At 45.0% G+C, this 17,451-nt stretch overlaps 1 protein-coding gene across 3 annotated transcripts in view; it reads left to right on the forward strand.

Annotated features, from left to right (window-relative positions):
* Positions 1-17,451, forward strand: part of LOC139420199 (receptor-type tyrosine-protein phosphatase mu-like) — a 300,083-nt gene that overhangs the window by 107,800 nt on the left and 174,832 nt on the right. For all 3 annotated transcript variants that reach the window (XM_071170025.1, XM_071170026.1, XM_071170027.1), the window contains exons 4-6: positions 1,605-1,683; positions 7,363-7,478; positions 12,481-12,655. In XM_071170025.1, coding sequence (XP_071026126.1) covers positions 1,605-1,683; positions 7,363-7,478; positions 12,481-12,655 — 370 coding nt within the window. The remainder of the gene's footprint in view (positions 1-1,604; positions 1,684-7,362; positions 7,479-12,480; positions 12,656-17,451) is intronic.

Here is a 17,451-nt window from a genome sequence, read left to right on the forward strand (position 1 = left end):
CAGACAACGCTCTACTGGGAAGTGGAGGAGCAGACTACGCTCTCCTGGGAAGTGGAGGAGCAGACTACGCTCTCCTGGGAAGTGGAGGAGCAGACAACGCTCTCCTGGAAGTGGAGGAGCAGACAACGCTCTCCTGGGAAGTGGAGGAGCAGACAACGCTCTACTGGGAAGTGGAGGAGCAGACATCGCTCTACTGGGAAGTGGAGGAGCAGCCATCGCTCTACTGGGAAGTGGAGGAGCAGCCATCGCTCTACTGGGAAGTGGAGGAGCAGCCATCGCTCTACTGGGAAGTGGAGGAGCAGAAAACGCTCTACTGGGAAGTGGAGGAGCAGAAAACGCTCTACTGGGAAGTGGAGGAGCAGACATCGCTCTACTGGGAAGTGGAGGAGCAGACATCGCTCTACTGGGAAGTGGAGGAGCAGACAACGCTCTCCTGGGAAGTGGAGGAGCAGACAACGCTCTCCTGGGAAGTGGAGGAGCAGACAACGCTCTCCTGGGAAGTGGAGGAGCAGAAAACGCTCTACTGGGAAGTGGAGGAGCAGACAACGCTCTCCTGGGAAGTGGAGGAGCAGACAACGCTCTCCTGGGAAGTGGAGGAGCAGACAACGCTCTCCTGGGAAGTGGAGGAGCAGACAACGCTCTCCTGGGAAGTGGAGGAGCAGACAACGCTCTCCTGGGAAGTGGAGGAGCAGACAACGCTCTCCTGGGAAGTGGAGGAGCAGACAACGCTCTACTGGGAAGTGGAGGAGCAGACAACGCTCTACTGGGAAGTGGAGGAGCAGACATCGCTCTACTGGGAAGTGGATGAGCAGACATCGCTCTACTGGGAAGTGGAGGAGCAGCCATCGCTCTACTGGGAAGTGGAGGAGCAGCCATCGCTCTACTGGGAAGTGGAGGAGCAGACATCGCTCTCCTGGGAAGTGGAGGAGCAGACATCGCTCTCCTGGGAAGTGGAGGAGCAGACAACGCTCTCCTGGGAAGTGGAGGAGCAGACATCATTTGAAATGGTTTAGGTCGTATCTTTATGATGTGTTCACCTTAACTCTTTCTCACACCAGTAGTGAAAACATGGTTGAACTCAGAATGAAACAGCACTGACAAAGAAGATCTTCTAAAGAGGAGGAGCTGGGAATCCAGCCGATAGAACATACCTCATAGCTAAACGCCTGCTGTCTGGGAGCCATGATTCAGGCCCCATTGTTTGAACGTCCAAGGAAAAGGTCCATGTAACCCAATCCTCAGCCCCCTAACTCATGCCCCATGTTTGAAGGCTTCCTGTGGGCCGGGGCCCCATAAACGGTATCATTTCCCGGCTTCTCCCTCCTCCCTCACTCAACATATAGTGAATGGAAGCACAGGAGCCATCTCGGTCTGTTTTCCGTCTCATGGATTGAATAGTGGTGGCGACTCTCTCCAACTGATGCTCACACCCATCCAAAGCTTTTAAATCCACGATGGGGACTGTGTAGAGCGTTGGGAGGAAATGAGCCTTCTCTTTTGCCAGTTTTCTATATCACAGGAAATGCACTAGGGATGCTCTTTATGTTTGTGCCAACTACCAACCTGTCACCTCCCTCCCTCTCTTTCTCTCCTCCCCTCTGCAGATTGTCTTTGAGGCGGTGAGCACAGGACAACGAGGTCTACTGGCCATCAAGAGCATCATCTTGCAAGGCCACCAGTGTAGTAAGTCTCCACTGCTACGCACGCACGCACACAATGAATGTGTTATGTAGTCAAGTCCCATAATTCACTGGGTTGTCACTCTTCAGGCCCCCCCTCCCTAATCTCTCGCTCCTCACTAGTTATATTGCTGTCACCTACCGACCCATGTCTTTGCTATATAGTAAACTCCATATCGGTATGTTACTGGGGAATATATTTCCAGCCCATCCTGTGACATGAATGAAGCCAGGATATACTACACAGCCCGTCATATTAAATGTGTTTGACTGAGACAAAGGCAAAAAGAGGGGAGCACGCTTCCTGTCATTCTCCTGCTCTCCAGGAAAGACTCCCTGAGACACAATCCTCCCCCAGATTTGTAAAGTTCTGTGTGAGTATGCTAGGCTAATTGCCTCGGATAGAACTCACAGATGTGCTTAGCCATGTAGCCAGGTGCCGAGGAAGACCCCTCTGCCGAGGAACACCACTCCACAAAGAATGTGTGAGGATTCACTGCGTAGATCGGCCCTCACACCGCACACGTTATGTTGAATGAAAATATAAACACGCGGAAACATCTCACATTTTTCTGCATCACATTTCAGTTTTATATAGTTGTTTTATTAACAACGTCGCTGCGTAGAGTGGTGTGTGACTTACCAAGGGCACTCAACAGATTACGTGTCAACAAAGAGAGGTACTTAGCCTCATGAGAACGTTGACTTCTTTTTGAGTTTGGCCCAGGTTCAGGTTTGTTTCCCAGTTGAAGCAGGGCAATACCATTAGCCCTCCGCTCCTAAGATTGGGGGAGTGCTGAGCTGGGAGATATCAGGGCCGCCGTTACTTCACAAGAGATTTTTTAATTGCCTACCACAGAGTTCCGTGGCGTGTACTATAGTGTACCTCATCTCAGATATCAGAATCAAGGTCGTCGCCCGCCACGGCCCGCCCGCTTCGAACACGGAGAGACAAGGGGGAGCTAATTAAAAAGTCCTTTACATAATTTGATTAGCATGGACTTTCATCCTTGCGTTAGTGAGGTGGTGATCCAACTTCCATTAGACATTCAGATTGACCCAGATACGTCAGCTTTGTTGTTAGTTCAGCTGCCTGACTAAGGGGACAACCCCCCCCCCCTTATCTCACTCCACACACACACACACACACACACACACACGCACACACACACACACTGTATCAACAAGGCTACAAGGAAGCATTTTTTGTTCCCTGTAATGGGAATTTCAAGATTGGGAGAGGAGAGCAGTCATTGATAAAGTCTATCAAAATCAATCTAGTTTAATTACACGTTGCAACAGACACCTCCAGCACAGAAGCAGAGAAAATGCCTAACTGGCTTTCTCTAAGCAGGCCGTTATGTTCTAATCTCACAGCACCAACGTTCTGTTCTGTCAACAGATATGAATGCAATCCATAACATTCAGAAACAAGTTGTGGCCATCAACCCAGACACAAATGAGTGTCACAAATAGAACCCTGGAAATCAGGTGTATTACAGAAAGGGAAACATGTAAATGTGCTAAGTATTGGATAGTTGCTGTAAACTGAATATGAACTTTATTCATCTTAAATTTCCCCATTACACCTCCAAAAACACAGGGTGCTCTGAACACAGGGGCGAGGCATTTGTTCATGGCCCTGTTTTGATCTGCCCCCCCCCCCCCCCCCCCCCCCCCCACTGCTTTCGCATTTCCCCGCTATTGTTGCGTCTGTGAAAACTTTCTTCTAATATCCTTGAACTCTGGAAAGATACGACAGGTTTATACTTTCCCCGGCTTGAATATTTTCACCACGGCTTATTTTCATGCCTCCTGACCTCCTCTCGCCACTGTAATATCCTGATTGAAAATGCTGTCCCAGAGACTCCTGGGAAGAAGGTAAAAAAAAATGTTTGTGATTGAATCTCGTCAGATTTCAGCCCGCGTGGCTCAAGCGATCAGACCAAGGTTAGGCCAACAGAGAAGAAATGTGATTTGTTTTTTTGTGGGATTAAAGGATAATAGGCTGTTTGGTTGAAAGGGGGTTACTAGTCAGGTGTAACACTTAATGCATTCAACTGAAATGTGTCTTCCGCATTTAACCCAACCCCTCTGAATCAGAGAGGTGCGGGGGGCTACCATAATCGAGATCCACGTTTTCGTCACCCGTGGTTAACTGCCTTGCTCAGGGGCAGAATGACAGATTTCTATCTTGTAAGCTTGGGGATTCGATCCAGCAACCTTTCAGTTACTTGCCCAACTCTCTAACCACGCCCCTGTTTAGTATGACTTGCGGAAGATGCTATATACAGTTGAAGTCAGAAGTTTACGTATGTTTTTCAACCACTCCACAAATATCTTGTTCACAAACTATAGTTTTGGCAAGTCGGTTAGGACATCTACTTTGTGCATGACATTTGTAATTTTTCCAACAATTGTTTACAGGCAGATTATTTCACTTATAATTCACTGTATCACAATTCCAGTGGGTCAGAAGTTTACATACACTAAGTTGACTGTGCTTTTAAACAGACTGTGCCTTTAAATTCCAGAAAATGATGTCATGGCTTTAGAAGCTTCTGATTGACTCAAAAAATGTCAATTAGCCTATCGGAAGTGTACCTGAGGATGTATTTCAAGTCCTACCATCAAACTCAGTCCCTCTTTGCTTGACATCATGGGATAATCAAAAGAAGTCAGCCACTTCCTGGGAAGTGGAGGAGCATTTATTTATTTGTAATAATGACAATTACAACAATACTGAATGAACACTTTTATTTTAACTTAATATAATACATCAATAAATTCAATTTAGCCTCAAATAAATAATGAAACATGTTCAATTTGGTTTAAATAATGCAAAAACAAAGTGTAGGAGAAGAAAGTAAATGTGCAATATGTGCTATGTAAAAAAGCTAATGTTTAAGTTCCTTGCTCAGAACATGAGAACATATGAAAGCTGGTGGTTGCTTTTAACATGAGTCTTCAATATTCCCAGGTAAGAAGTTTTAGGTTGTAGTTATTATAGGAATTATAGGACTATTTCTCTCTATACCATCTGTATTTCATTAACCTTTGACTATTGGATGTTCTTATAGGCACTTTAGTATTGCCAGTGTAACAGCGCTCACCCCGCTAACTAGCCAGCCATTTCACATCGGTTACACCAGCCTAATCTCAGGAGTAGAAAGGTTTGAAGTCATAAACAGCTCAATGCCTGAAGTACAGCAAAGAGCTGCTGGCAAAATGCACAAAAGTGCTGTTTGAATGAACGCTTACGGGCCTGCTGCTGCCTACCATCGCTCAGTCAAACTGCTCTATCAAATCATAGACTTAATTATAACATAATAACACACGGAAATACGAGCCTGAGGACATTAATATTGTAAAATACGGAAACTAATTTCTAAAACAAAACTTTTATTATTTTCAGTGAAATACAGAACAGTTCCGTATTTTATCTAACGGGTGGCATCCATAAGTCTAAATATTCCTGTTACATTGCACAACCTTCAATGTTATGTCATTTTTACGTAAAATTCTGGCAAATTTGTTCGCAACGAGCCAGGCGGCCCAAACTGTTGCATATACCCTGACACTGTTGCACAGAACGCAAGAGAAGTGACACAATTTCCCTAGTTTAATATTGCCTTCTAACCTGGATTTCTTTTAGCTAAATATGCAGGTTTAAAAATATATACTTATGTGTATTGATGTTAAGAAAGGCATTGATGTTTAAGGTTAGGTACATTCGTGCAACGATTGTACTTTTTTCGAAAAATGCGCTTTTGTTAAATCATCCCCCGTTTGGCAAAGTTGGCTGTCTTTGTTAGGAAGAAATAGTCTTCACACAGTTTTCAATGAGCCAGGTGGCCCAAACTACTGCATATACCCTGACTCTGTTGCACAGAACGCAAGAGAAGTGACACAATTTCCCTAGTTAAATTAAATTCATGTTAGCAGGCAATATTAACTAAATATGCAGGTTTTAAAATATATACTTGTGTATTGATTTTAAGAAAGGTGTTGATGTTTATGGTTAGGTACACATTGGTGCAACGACAGTGCTTTTCTCACGAATGCGCTTGTTAAATCACCCGTTTGGCGAAGTAGGCTATGATTCAATGACAAATTAACATCGATTATATGCAACGCAGGACACGCTAGATAAACTGGTAATATTGTCAACCATGTGTAGTTAACTAGTGATTATGTTAAGATTGATTGTTTTTTATAAGATACATTTAATGCTAGCTAGCACCTTAACTTGGCTCCTTGCTGCACTCACATAACAGGTAGTTAGCCTGCCACGCAGGCTCCTCGTGGAGTGCAATGTAATCGGCCATGATCGGTGTCCAAAAAATTCTGATTACCGATTGTTATGAAAACTTGAAATGGGCCCTAATTAATCAGCCATTCTGATTAATCGGTCGACCTAAAAATAAACACCAGGTGACCACGCGGCCGTCATACCGCTCAGGAAGGAGATGCGTTCTGTTTCCTAGAGATGAACGTACTTTGGTGAGAAAAGTGCAAATCAATCCCAGAACAACAGCAAAGGACCTTATGAAGATGCTGGTGGAAACGGGTACAAAATGATCTATATCCACAATAAAACAAGTCCGATATCGACGTAACCTGAAAGGCCACTCAGCAAGGAAGAAGCCACTGCTCCAAAACTGCCATAAAAAAGCCAGACTACGGTTTGCAACTGCACGTGGGGACAAAGATTGTACTTTTTGGAGTATTGTCTGATGAAACAAAAATAGAACTGTTTGGCCATAATGACCATCGTTATGTTTGGAGGAAAAATAGGGAGGCTTGCAAGCCGAAGAGCACCATCCCAACCGTGAAGAACGGGGGTGGCAGCATCATGTTGTGGGGGTGCTTTGCTGCAGGAGGGACTAGTGCACTTCACAAAATAGATGGCATTGTGAGGAGGGAAATTTATGTGGATATATTGAAGCAACATCTCAAGACATCAGTCAGGAAGTTAAAGCTTGGTCGCAAATGGGTCTTCCAAATGGACAATGACCCCAAGCATACTTCCAAAGTTGTGGCAGAATGGCTTAAGGACAACAAAGTCAAGTTATTGGAGTGGCAATCACGAAGTCCTGACTTCAATCCTATTGAAAATGTATGGGCAGAACTGAAAAAGCGTGTGCAAGCAAGGAGGCCTACAAACCTGACTCAGTTACACCAGCTCTGTCAGGAGGAATTGGCCAAAGTTCACCCAATTTATTGTGGAAGGCTACCCAAAACGTTTGACCCAAGTTAAATAATGTAAAGGCAATGCTACCAAAAAAGCTGAAATAAATCATTCTCTCTACTATTTTTTTCGGACATTTCACGTTCTTAAAATAAAGTGGTGATCCTAACTGACCTAAGACGGGACATTTTTACTAGGATTAGATGTCAGGAATTGTGAAAAACTGAGTTTAAATGTATTTGCCTAGGATGTATCTAATCTTCCGACTTCAACTGTACATGCCCAGCCTATTGGATAGATTGAGAAATGGAAATCCTGAGGGGAAAAAAAGTATGAATTTACCCACAGTATGCTCAATATGAATGGAATGGAAATGTTAGACTGTAATTAAATTCAACTGATAGTGGATGAGACAATAATACATGAATATACTTTAATTAGAATGCTTCATATGGTCTAGGTTATTAATGTGTGTGTATATCTATTTTGCAGTGAGCACCCCACACTTCCTCCACATCAAAGGTGTGGAGGTCAACGCCAGGCAGACCGCCACCTTCCAGTGCACAGTCAACGGTCGACCACAAGACAGCCACAACCTCTGGTTACAGGCAAGTAAATTTTGACCTTAAACAGTCCTATGTGGTCATTTTAGATCCTTAATGCCACAGTGTTGGTGTCACATGAAGACAAACTGCCATTACCAGACTCCTTGTGTATGGCATATCTTCTTGAACCTTGGTTGACATCTGGACCTGAAATGAGAAGCTCTGTGTTTTCCACCGTTCTCCATGACATTACTGTGCAGCGGAAGGATCCAGACCTCTACCTACCTAATGAGGGCCCTACTCTGAACAGACCTCTCTCTACCTACCTAATGAGGGCCCTACTCTGAACAGACCTCTACCTACCTAATGTGCGCCCTACTCTGAACAGACCTCTATCTACACTACTGTTCAAAAGTTTGGGGTCATTTAGGAATGTCCTTGTTTTTGAAAGAAAAAAAAAGAAAAAACATTTGTTCATTTTAAAATAACATCAAATTGATCAGAAATACAGTGTAGACGTTAATGCTGTAAATGACTATTGTAGCTGGAAACTGCAGATTTAAATAACAATAGGCGTACAGAGGCAAATTATCAGCAACCATCACTCCTGTGAGCCAATGGCACGTTGTGTTAGCTAATCAAAGTTTATCATTTTAAAAGGTTAATTGATCATTAGAAAACCCTTATGCAATTATGTTAGCACAGCTGAAAACTGTTGTTCTGATTAAATAAGCAATTAAACTGGCCTTTAAACTAGTTGAGTATCTGGAGCATCAGCATTTGTGGGTTCGATGACGGGCTTAAAATGGACAGAAACAAAGACTTTCTTCTGAAACTCGTCAGTCTATTCTTGTAAAACACCAGTCTCAACGTCAACAGTGAAGAGGCGACTCTGGGATGCTTGCCTTCTAGGCAGAGTTCCTCTCACCGGAGTCTGTGTTCTTTTGCCCATCTCAATCTTTTCTTTTTGTTGGCTTTTTCTTTGCAACTCTGCCTAGAAGGCCAGCATCCCGGAGTCGCATCTTCACTGTTGACGTTGAGACGGGTGTTTTTCGGGTACTATTTAATGAAGCTGCCAGTTGAGGAGTCTGTTTCTCAAACTAGTGTGTGTTGCCTCACAGTCCCTGCTGTTCCATAAGGTTTTTTTTTCTTGTTTTTTACTGCTTGCGTCAGTTACTTGATGTGAAATAGAGTTCCATGTAGTCATGGCTCTATGTAGTACTGTGTTCCTCCCATAGTCTGTTCTGGACTTGGGGACTGTGAAGAGACCTCTTGCGGCATGTCTTGTGGGGTATGCATGGGTGCCGAGCTTTGTGCCAGTAGTTTAGACAGACAGCTCGGTGCATTCAACATGTCAATACTTCTAATTAATGAAAGTAGTGATGAAGTCAATTTCTCCTCCACTTTCAGCCAGGAGAGATTGACATGCATGTTGTTAATGTTTTCTCTCTGTTTTCATCCAAGGGCCAGCCGTGCTGCCCTGTTCTGAGGCAATTGCAATATTCCTTAGTCTGTTTTTGTGGCACCTGACCACACGACTGACCAGTAGTCCAGGTGCGACAAAATTAGGGCCTGTAGGACCTGCCTTGTTGATAGTGTTGTTAAAACAGAGCATCGCTTTATTATAGACAGACTTCTCCCCATCTTAGCTACTACTGCATCAATATGTTTTGACCATGACAGTTTCCAATCTAGTGTTACTCCAAGCAGTTTAGTCATCTCAACCTTCTCAATTTCCACCTTATTTATTACAATATTTAGTTGAGGTTTAGAGTTTAGTGAGTGTTTTGTTCCAAATACAATGCTTTTAGTTTTAAAAATATTTAGGGCTAACCTATTCCTTGCCACCCAATCTGAAACTAACTGCAGTTCTTTGTGGCGTGTTGCAGTCATTTCAGTCGCTGTAGTAGCTGACGTGTATAGCGTTGAGTCATCCGTATACATAGAAACTCTGGCTTTACTCAAAGTCAGTGGCATGTCATTAGTAAACATTTTTAAAAGCAAGGGGCCTAAACAGCTACCCTGGGGAATTCCTGATTCTAACTGGATTATATTTGATAGGCTAATATTAAAGAACACCCTCTGTGTTCTGTTAGACAAGTAACTCTTAATCCACATTATAGCAGGGGGTGTAAAGCCATAACATGTGTTTTTACAGCAGCAGACTATGATCAATAATGTCAAAAGCTGCGCTGAAGTCTAACAAGACAGCCCCCACAATCTTTTTATCATCAATTTCTCTCAGCCAATCATCAGTCATTTGTGGAAGTGCTGTGCTTGTTGAGTGTCCTTCCCTACAAGAATGTTGAAATTCTGTTGTCAATTTTCTTGTCATCTGCATATCACTGTGTTATCTGTAGGTTGACAGTGTGTGAGGTAGATCAGTGTGCTATCGGTAGGTTGACAGTAAATGAGGTAATCGCTCCTCTTAACGAATTCCTTTCATCCTCGTTAATGCCGGAGATGAAACACTAGCATTAAGTGAAATCCCCCCCGGTGACAGTAATGAAGAAATATTCCTGACAAACAAATGGCCCCCCATCTGGTATGGGTGTGTGTGTGTTTGGTTTTGTCGGCGTGTGTGTGGTGACAGCTGTGAGGAAGCCGGGGTGCAGAGAGAACACACAGCGTGGCGCTTGCTGACAGGATTCTCTGTCCCTCTCGCTCTTCAAACAGACCAGCAGACGAACACAAACATACACACAGCCTGCTGACACAACACTCCTGGTATTGCCAGAAGTTGTATTTGACCCCCTCTTCCAATTTCATGCACCAAAATAAAACATTGGGAGGATATCTCCTCTAACATAAAGAAAACAGCGGGAGGATTTCTCCCCTAACATAAACATCGGGAGGATATCTCCCCCAACATAAACATTGGGAGGATATCTCCCCCAACATAAACATCGGGAGGATATCTCCCCCAACATAAACATCGGGAGGATATCTCCCCCAACATAAACATCGGGAGGATATCTCCCCCAACATGATGGCCAGTGCTCTGTCTGGTCTGTTGTTCTCTCTCCCATCTAAAGTATTGGACCGTCAGCGGTTCAGTTTGACCGCTCTGTGACCGTCTGCACCGATGCTGTTCCCCAGGTGGACTAGACTAGCGTTGCCTGCCAGGCAGCCACGTACTCCTCTCCTATTCATAAACCGACCAGCGGAATGTGGAAACCTGCTGGTTATCCCAATGGTGTTAGACCCTATAGCCTGCAGGCACTCTTCAATAGGTCTCAGCTCATGTGTTTACAATGTACTGCTTCAATCTGCAGTACATTCTACTGTACCCTAGTCTACAACATGCTGGCAGTGTTAACTTCATAAGATTGGCAAGAGTCACTGCAGACGACTCAATTTGTCAAATGAGGGGAACCCGTTTGGATGGGGAATGTGTTTGTCGCAACACTCCTAATTTACAGTTGAAGTCAGAAGTTTACATACACTTAGGTTGGAGACATTAAAACTCGTTTTTCAACCACTCCACAAATTTCTTGTTAACAAACTATAGTTTTGGCAAGTCGTTTAGGACATCTACTTTGTGCATGACACAAGTAATTTTTCCAACAATTGTTTACAGACATATTATTTCACTTATAATTCACTGTATCACAATTCCAGTGGGTCAGAAGTTTACATACACTAAGTTGACTGTGCCTTTAAACAGCTTGAAAAATGCATGGCTTTAGAAGCTTCTGATAGCCTAATTGACATAATTTGAGTCGTTTGGAGGTGTACCTGTGGATAGAAATCAAGGCCTACTTTCAAACTCAGTGCCTCTTTGCTTGACATCATGGGAAAATCAAAAGAAATCAGCCAAGACCTCAGAAAAAAATGTAGACCTCCACAAGTCTGGTTCATCCTTGGGAGGTACCACGTTCATCTGGAGAAACAATAGTATGCAAGTATAAACACCATGTGACCACGCAGCCGTCATACCACTCAGGAAGGAGACGCGTTCTGTCTCCTAAAGATGAACTTACTTTGGTGCGAAAAGTGCAAATCAATCCCAGAACAACAACAAAAGGACCTTGTGAAGATGCTGGAGGAAACAGGTACAAAAGTATTTATATCCACAGTAGAACGAGTCCTATATCGACATAACCTGAAAGGCCGCTCAGCAAGGAAGAAGCCAATCCTCCAAACTTCCATATAAATAGACAGACTATGGTTTGCAACTGCACATGGGGACAAAGATCATACTTTTTGGAGAAATGTCCTCTGGTCTGATGAAACAAAAATAGAACTGTTTGGCCATAATGACCATCGTTATGTTTGGAGGAAAAATGGGGAGGCTTGCAAGCCGAAGAACACCATCCCAACCATGAAGCATGGGGGTGGCAGCATCATTTTGTGGGGGTGCTTTGCTGCAGGAGGGACTGGTGCTCTTCACAAAATAGATGGCATCATGAGGGGGGAGAAGTACGTGGATATATTGAAGTAACATCTCAAGACATCAGTCAGGAAATTAAAGCTTGGTTTCAAATGGGTCTTCCAAATGGACAATGACCCCAAGCATACTTCCAAAGTTATGGCAAATGGCTTAAGGACAACAAAGTCAATGTATTGGAGTGGCCATCACAATGCCCTGACCTCAATCCTATAGACAATTTGTGGGCAGAACTGAAAAAGCATGTGTAAGCAAGGAGGCATGCACACCTGACTCAGTTACACCAGCTCTGTCAGGAGGAATGGGCCAAAATTCACCCAAGGTATTGTGGGAAGCTTGTGGAAGGCTACCTGAAACCTTTGACCCAAGTTAAACAATGTAAAGGCAATGCTACCAAATACTAATTGAGTGTATGTAAACTTCTGACCCACTGGGAACGTGATGAAATAAATAAAAGCTGAAATAAATCATTCTCTCTACTATTATTTTGACATTTCACATTCTTCTAATAAAGTGGTGATCCTAACTGACCTAAAACAGTTTTTTTTTTACTATGATTAAATGTCAGGAATTGTGAAAAACTGAGTTTAAATGTATTTGGCTAAGGTGTATGTAAACTCCCGACTTCAACTGTACATTTACATGATCGTGTGTTGCTGTGTATTTTCCTACCAGGGTATCGGAGGGAGACGGGCCCCGATGAGAGAGACCAAGCCGGTGAACTCCCGCCGCTACACCGCCACGTTTGACGTGGAGAACACCACTAAGGGAGACTCTGGACGCTTCCGCTGCATCGTTCACTCAGACAAGGGCGTGGGCGTGTCCAGTTATGCCGACCTGACCGTCAAACGTAAGTCACATTCTGCTTGTGCCTCCTATAATGACTTGCCAAAAAGACCGGTAAAGTTTCCTCACAAATAGGTGCTACGTCAGGGACTACTGTACAGTATACTGTTCATGTTAGTGTTATCCCTATGCCCACTGTATCTCTATTTAAGAGCGAAAGAGTTATGAAATAACATTTCACTTTGACTTTTAATCAACTATAATGGATATTTAATTTAGTTAATTTCTTCAACCAATCCAAAATTAACCATGCTTTCAGTCACAAACCAGTCTGTCATTTTATTGTATAGTTTCCAATGTCAAGGCCAAGAGTGGGCCTCTCTCTCTCTCCAATCTCCATAGCTCAGGTTCAGCCTTAGTGATTGGCCTCTATTGTACTCTAAATGTCTCTCTTAGGAAGTTCAGTAGTGAGGGATAGCTATAATCCTGGCCTGCCAGATAGAGAGACCTGTCAATCACTCTCAAATAGCCCTGCGCGTTTCCACCATCACACTCTGTCTCTGTGTGCAGCAGGCGCCAGCAGCGGCCTCACTGACAATGTGTCGGAGGAGGTGTGTGTGTGTGTGTGTGTGTGCATGTTGTACTGTTTATTAGGTACACCACCCCGTTCATGAAAATGGTTCGCTCCTATAGACTATATAAAACAGACAGGCATCGAGGCATTGAGTTACTGTTCGATTGAACGTTAGGATGGGCAAAACAAGTGACCTAAGCAACTTTGAGCATGGTGTGATCATCCAGCCAGGTGCTTCGTTTCCAGTATCTCAGAAACGGCTAGCCAGTGCCTCTCGCACGACGTGTAGGGTTTACCTAGAATGACGCGACAAACAGAAAACATCCAGTCAGCGGCAGTCCTGAAGGGGGAAAAACACCTTGTTGACGAAAGGTCGAAGGACAAGGGCAAGAATCGTGCAAGCTAGCAGGCAGGCCACAAACAGTGAAATAATGGTGCAGTACAACAGTGGTGTGGAGAACGGCTTCTCGGAACACACAACTTGTCAGTTCTTTCCACAAATGGGCTATTGCAGCAAACAACCACACTAGGTTCCACTCGTATCAGCTAAAAACAAGACGTTGCTCCAGTGGGTACACTATCACCAACACTGGAGAATTGAGGATTGGAAAACCATTGCCTGGTCCGGCAAATCCCGGTTTCTGTTGCGTCATGCTGATGGCACAGACATTTGGCGTGAGCAGCATGAGTGTATAGACCCATCCTGCCTGGTGTCAAAGGTACAGTTGGTGGCTGTGGTGTAATGGTGTGGGGAATGTTTTCCTGGCACACGTTAGCTCCCTTGATTGGTCCCTTGATAACAATTGAGCAACATTTCCATGCCCCGAAGAATTCAGGCTATTCTGGAGGCAAAGGGGAGGTCCGACCCGGTACTAGATGGATGTACCTAATAAACAGTTTGTCAGACATGTCGATGCAAATGATCCCTGGCATGTTGGTTGCCATAGTAAATCCCCCTCCACTTGGTTGTGTAGAGGAACGATGTACAACGGCTGCCTCCTTTTACCATGTCAAATTATGCTTCATCATTTTAAACGCCGTTACCAAAGACTCCCGTTCTTCTCACTTCCCTGACTGGGGATGTATTATAACAGCAACAACCAGTTCCCTATTCAATTGAGTTGTCTACATTTTTTCATCCCGGCCGTTTGTCCCCCTCTCACTGATCTAATATTATATTTAGGAAACTTTTCATATTCACATCATTTTTCCAACACCGACTCGGCTACGGCTCGTTTTTACCACTTGTTTTATTCCATCCAATTTACGAGGCAGTGTTTCGTCTAGTGAAGACGTGTGGTGGCTTTGTCAGCAGAGTGCACAGCTCTTCTCTGAGTTGGTGACCCTACTGGTCCTGTTTTCACACAGTCAGAGTAGGAGTGCTGATATAGGATCAGTTTAGACTTTTAGATCATAATGAAGAGGATTATATGGGGGGGGCTGATCCCAGATCTACAGGGGGGGGGGCTGATCCCAGATCTACAGGGGGGGGGGGGGCTGATCCCAGATCCACAGGGGGGGGGGGGGGGGCTGATCCCAGATCTACAGGGGGGGGAGCTGATCCCAGATCTACAGGGGGGGAGGGCTGTGTAGATTGCAGATTGTAGATTGCATTTTCAACCAGTAACTATCAGGAAACAACACTGATGAAATGTTTTCACACTTCTACAGTGTTGGTTTCATCAGCTGTTGTACAATATGATATTAAACACAGGGAAAACTGAATGTTGACTGCACTGGGCCTTTAACCCTGCGGTGGTCATATAGGCTGACCTGAGGCATGTAGAAGAATGGCTGGGGTTATAAATGATTCACGTTGTACTGTTTAACCCCCACATGGCCCAACAGGTCCCAGAGAGGGACATTACTATACCACTACTGCCAGTTAGAGGATATATTATTCACCTGGAACGCTACCTACTGCACAGGTGTATGTTAACCCTTTAGAGAATGGTTTAGATTTGCACTTTCAGTTTTGGACATTGATCCTTTTACTTTTTGTTTGCAGTGAATGTCACTTTTTGCTCTGACTTTGGATGTAGTTCAAGGTATTGAGTCTCTTTAGATTACCTCTTTGTCAGAGCTTGGCCAGCTAGGTCACAAGGGAGGGCTTGGCATCCATCTCAGAACACTGTGCCTTAGCCATACCTAATGTGCCTGTATCAGTAGCTTAGGCATACACTGCACCCCTAGAATGAACAAAAGCTCCCTTTCTGAACAGACCTGACCTCCATATTGCACCATTTAGAAGCACTATCATTGCCTGGAGTTAGAACTACTGTTTGTGAATCTCACAGGCTTGGGCTCGAACCAGGGACCCTCTGCACACATCGACAACAGCCACCCTCGAACCATCATTACCCATTGCTCCACAAAAGCCGCGGCCCTTGCAGAGCAGGGGGAACAACTACTTCAAGGTCTCAGAGCCAGTGACGTCACCGATTGAAACGCTGTTAGCACACACCCTGCTAACTAACTAGCCATTTTACATCGGTTACACTCACCCCCCTTTTGACCTCCTCCTTTTCCGCAGCAACCAGTGATCCGGGTCAACAGCATCAATGCAACAGTATAGCTTCCGTCCCTCTCCTCGCCCCGACCTGGGCGCGAACCAGGGACTCTCTGCACACATCAACAACTACCTCCCGGGTGGTGCAGTGGTCTAAGGCACTGCATCGCAGTGCTAGCTGTGCCCCCAGAGATTCTGGGTTCGAGCCCAGGCTCCATGTGGCGGTGCTCAATTGGCCCAGCGTCGTCTGGGTTAGGGAGGGTTTGGATGTCCTTGTCTCATCGCGCATTAGCGACTCCTGTCGAGGGCCGGGCGCAGTGCACGCTGACCAGGTCGCCAGGTGTACGGTGTTTCCTCCAACACATTGGTGCGGCTGGCTTCCGGGTTGGATGTGCATTGTGTCAAGAAGCAGTGCGGCTTGGTTGGGTTGTTTCTCGACCTTCGCCTCTCCCGAGTCCGTACGGGAGGTGCAGCGATGAGACAAGATTAACTACTACCAATTGGATACCACAAAATTGGGGAGATAAAGGGGTAAAATATTAAAATTATTCCCACTAAGCATTGTTACCCATCGCTCCACAAAAGCCACAGCCCTTGTAGAGCAGGGGGAACAACTACTTCAAGGTCTCAGAGCGAGTGACATCACCGATTTGAAACGCTGTTAGCGCGCACCCCGCTAACTAGCTAGCCAATTCACATCGGTTACACATGGCTAGCACTGCCACACTAGCAACAACAAGCGTGCTTACAGAACATCCAACATCTCTCTGACCCTGTTTTCGAACTCCTTTCTAAATATTCAACCCTAATCATTTCAGCACAATCCTAATGGTACCCAGAAGGGGAGTTTACATAAGCTTCCACAGCCCTATAGGACAGGGACCAGTCATCTGGGGAACCGTGCGGGCTTAGAGGTTGGGTTGCATGGGAGCCGACCAGCCAATAACACTTCATATATAGCCTGTTTAGGGTAGGGCCCTGTGACCACTGGGAGGGTGTGGCTAGCAGCAGGTGCTATATAAAGTCACAGCTGCTTTTAGTTTCATAGTGCCTCTCCAGTCCACACGGCTCGCTGCTTGCTGACTCAGCAGTTATGGCTACATGCAGCCATCCAGCGCCACGACGACAGCTGAGCGCCACCACCAACCATATGGCGACCACACGTAGACTTCCTTGCTGCCGCGAGCAGGCTCTTTGAACAAGGGGCACTCTTTTATGACCTCTAGGTTGTTGAGCAAGTGGGACTTGTAGTTCAACTGTAAAGTGGGACTTAGTGGGACTGTAGTTCAACTGTAATTATGGATGAAGTCTCTTTTATTTGTTGGGCAACGTGGTAATAATGGGGATATCACTCCTCCAGAATTCGACTTAAATACTATTTGTTTTGTTTATACTTCAGCTGCAATTGATTACGCTTACCTGGCCCAATGGAGCCAGTAGGATAGTCCCAAAAGTGCAAACTACACCCCTCTGTAACTCTCGGCAGACTCAATCAAATGCTCAGTGTTTGAAAGAAAACAAATCCTCTCACCACACAGATTGGTGTTGTCTGTAATGTCAGCCCCAGCGCATTATGCTGTTTAGTCATTACTGATGGTCGATACCCACGTGGAGGTGAAAGGGAGTGAGGCCTGACACATCACACGGCACCCGTCAGTACGATGTGGCTCCAACCTTTTGTTTTCCCATTCTGCTACGCGTCAGTGGCATCGAAGGATCAATTGCCTGGCCCTCCCGAAGCTGTTTGAAGGACCTGATATCTTATTTATCTCTTTCT

This window comes from Oncorhynchus clarkii, chromosome 11, assembly GCF_045791955.1.
Source record: "Oncorhynchus clarkii lewisi isolate Uvic-CL-2024 chromosome 11, UVic_Ocla_1.0, whole genome shotgun sequence".
Lineage (NCBI taxonomy): Eukaryota > Metazoa > Chordata > Actinopteri > Salmoniformes > Salmonidae > Oncorhynchus > Oncorhynchus clarkii.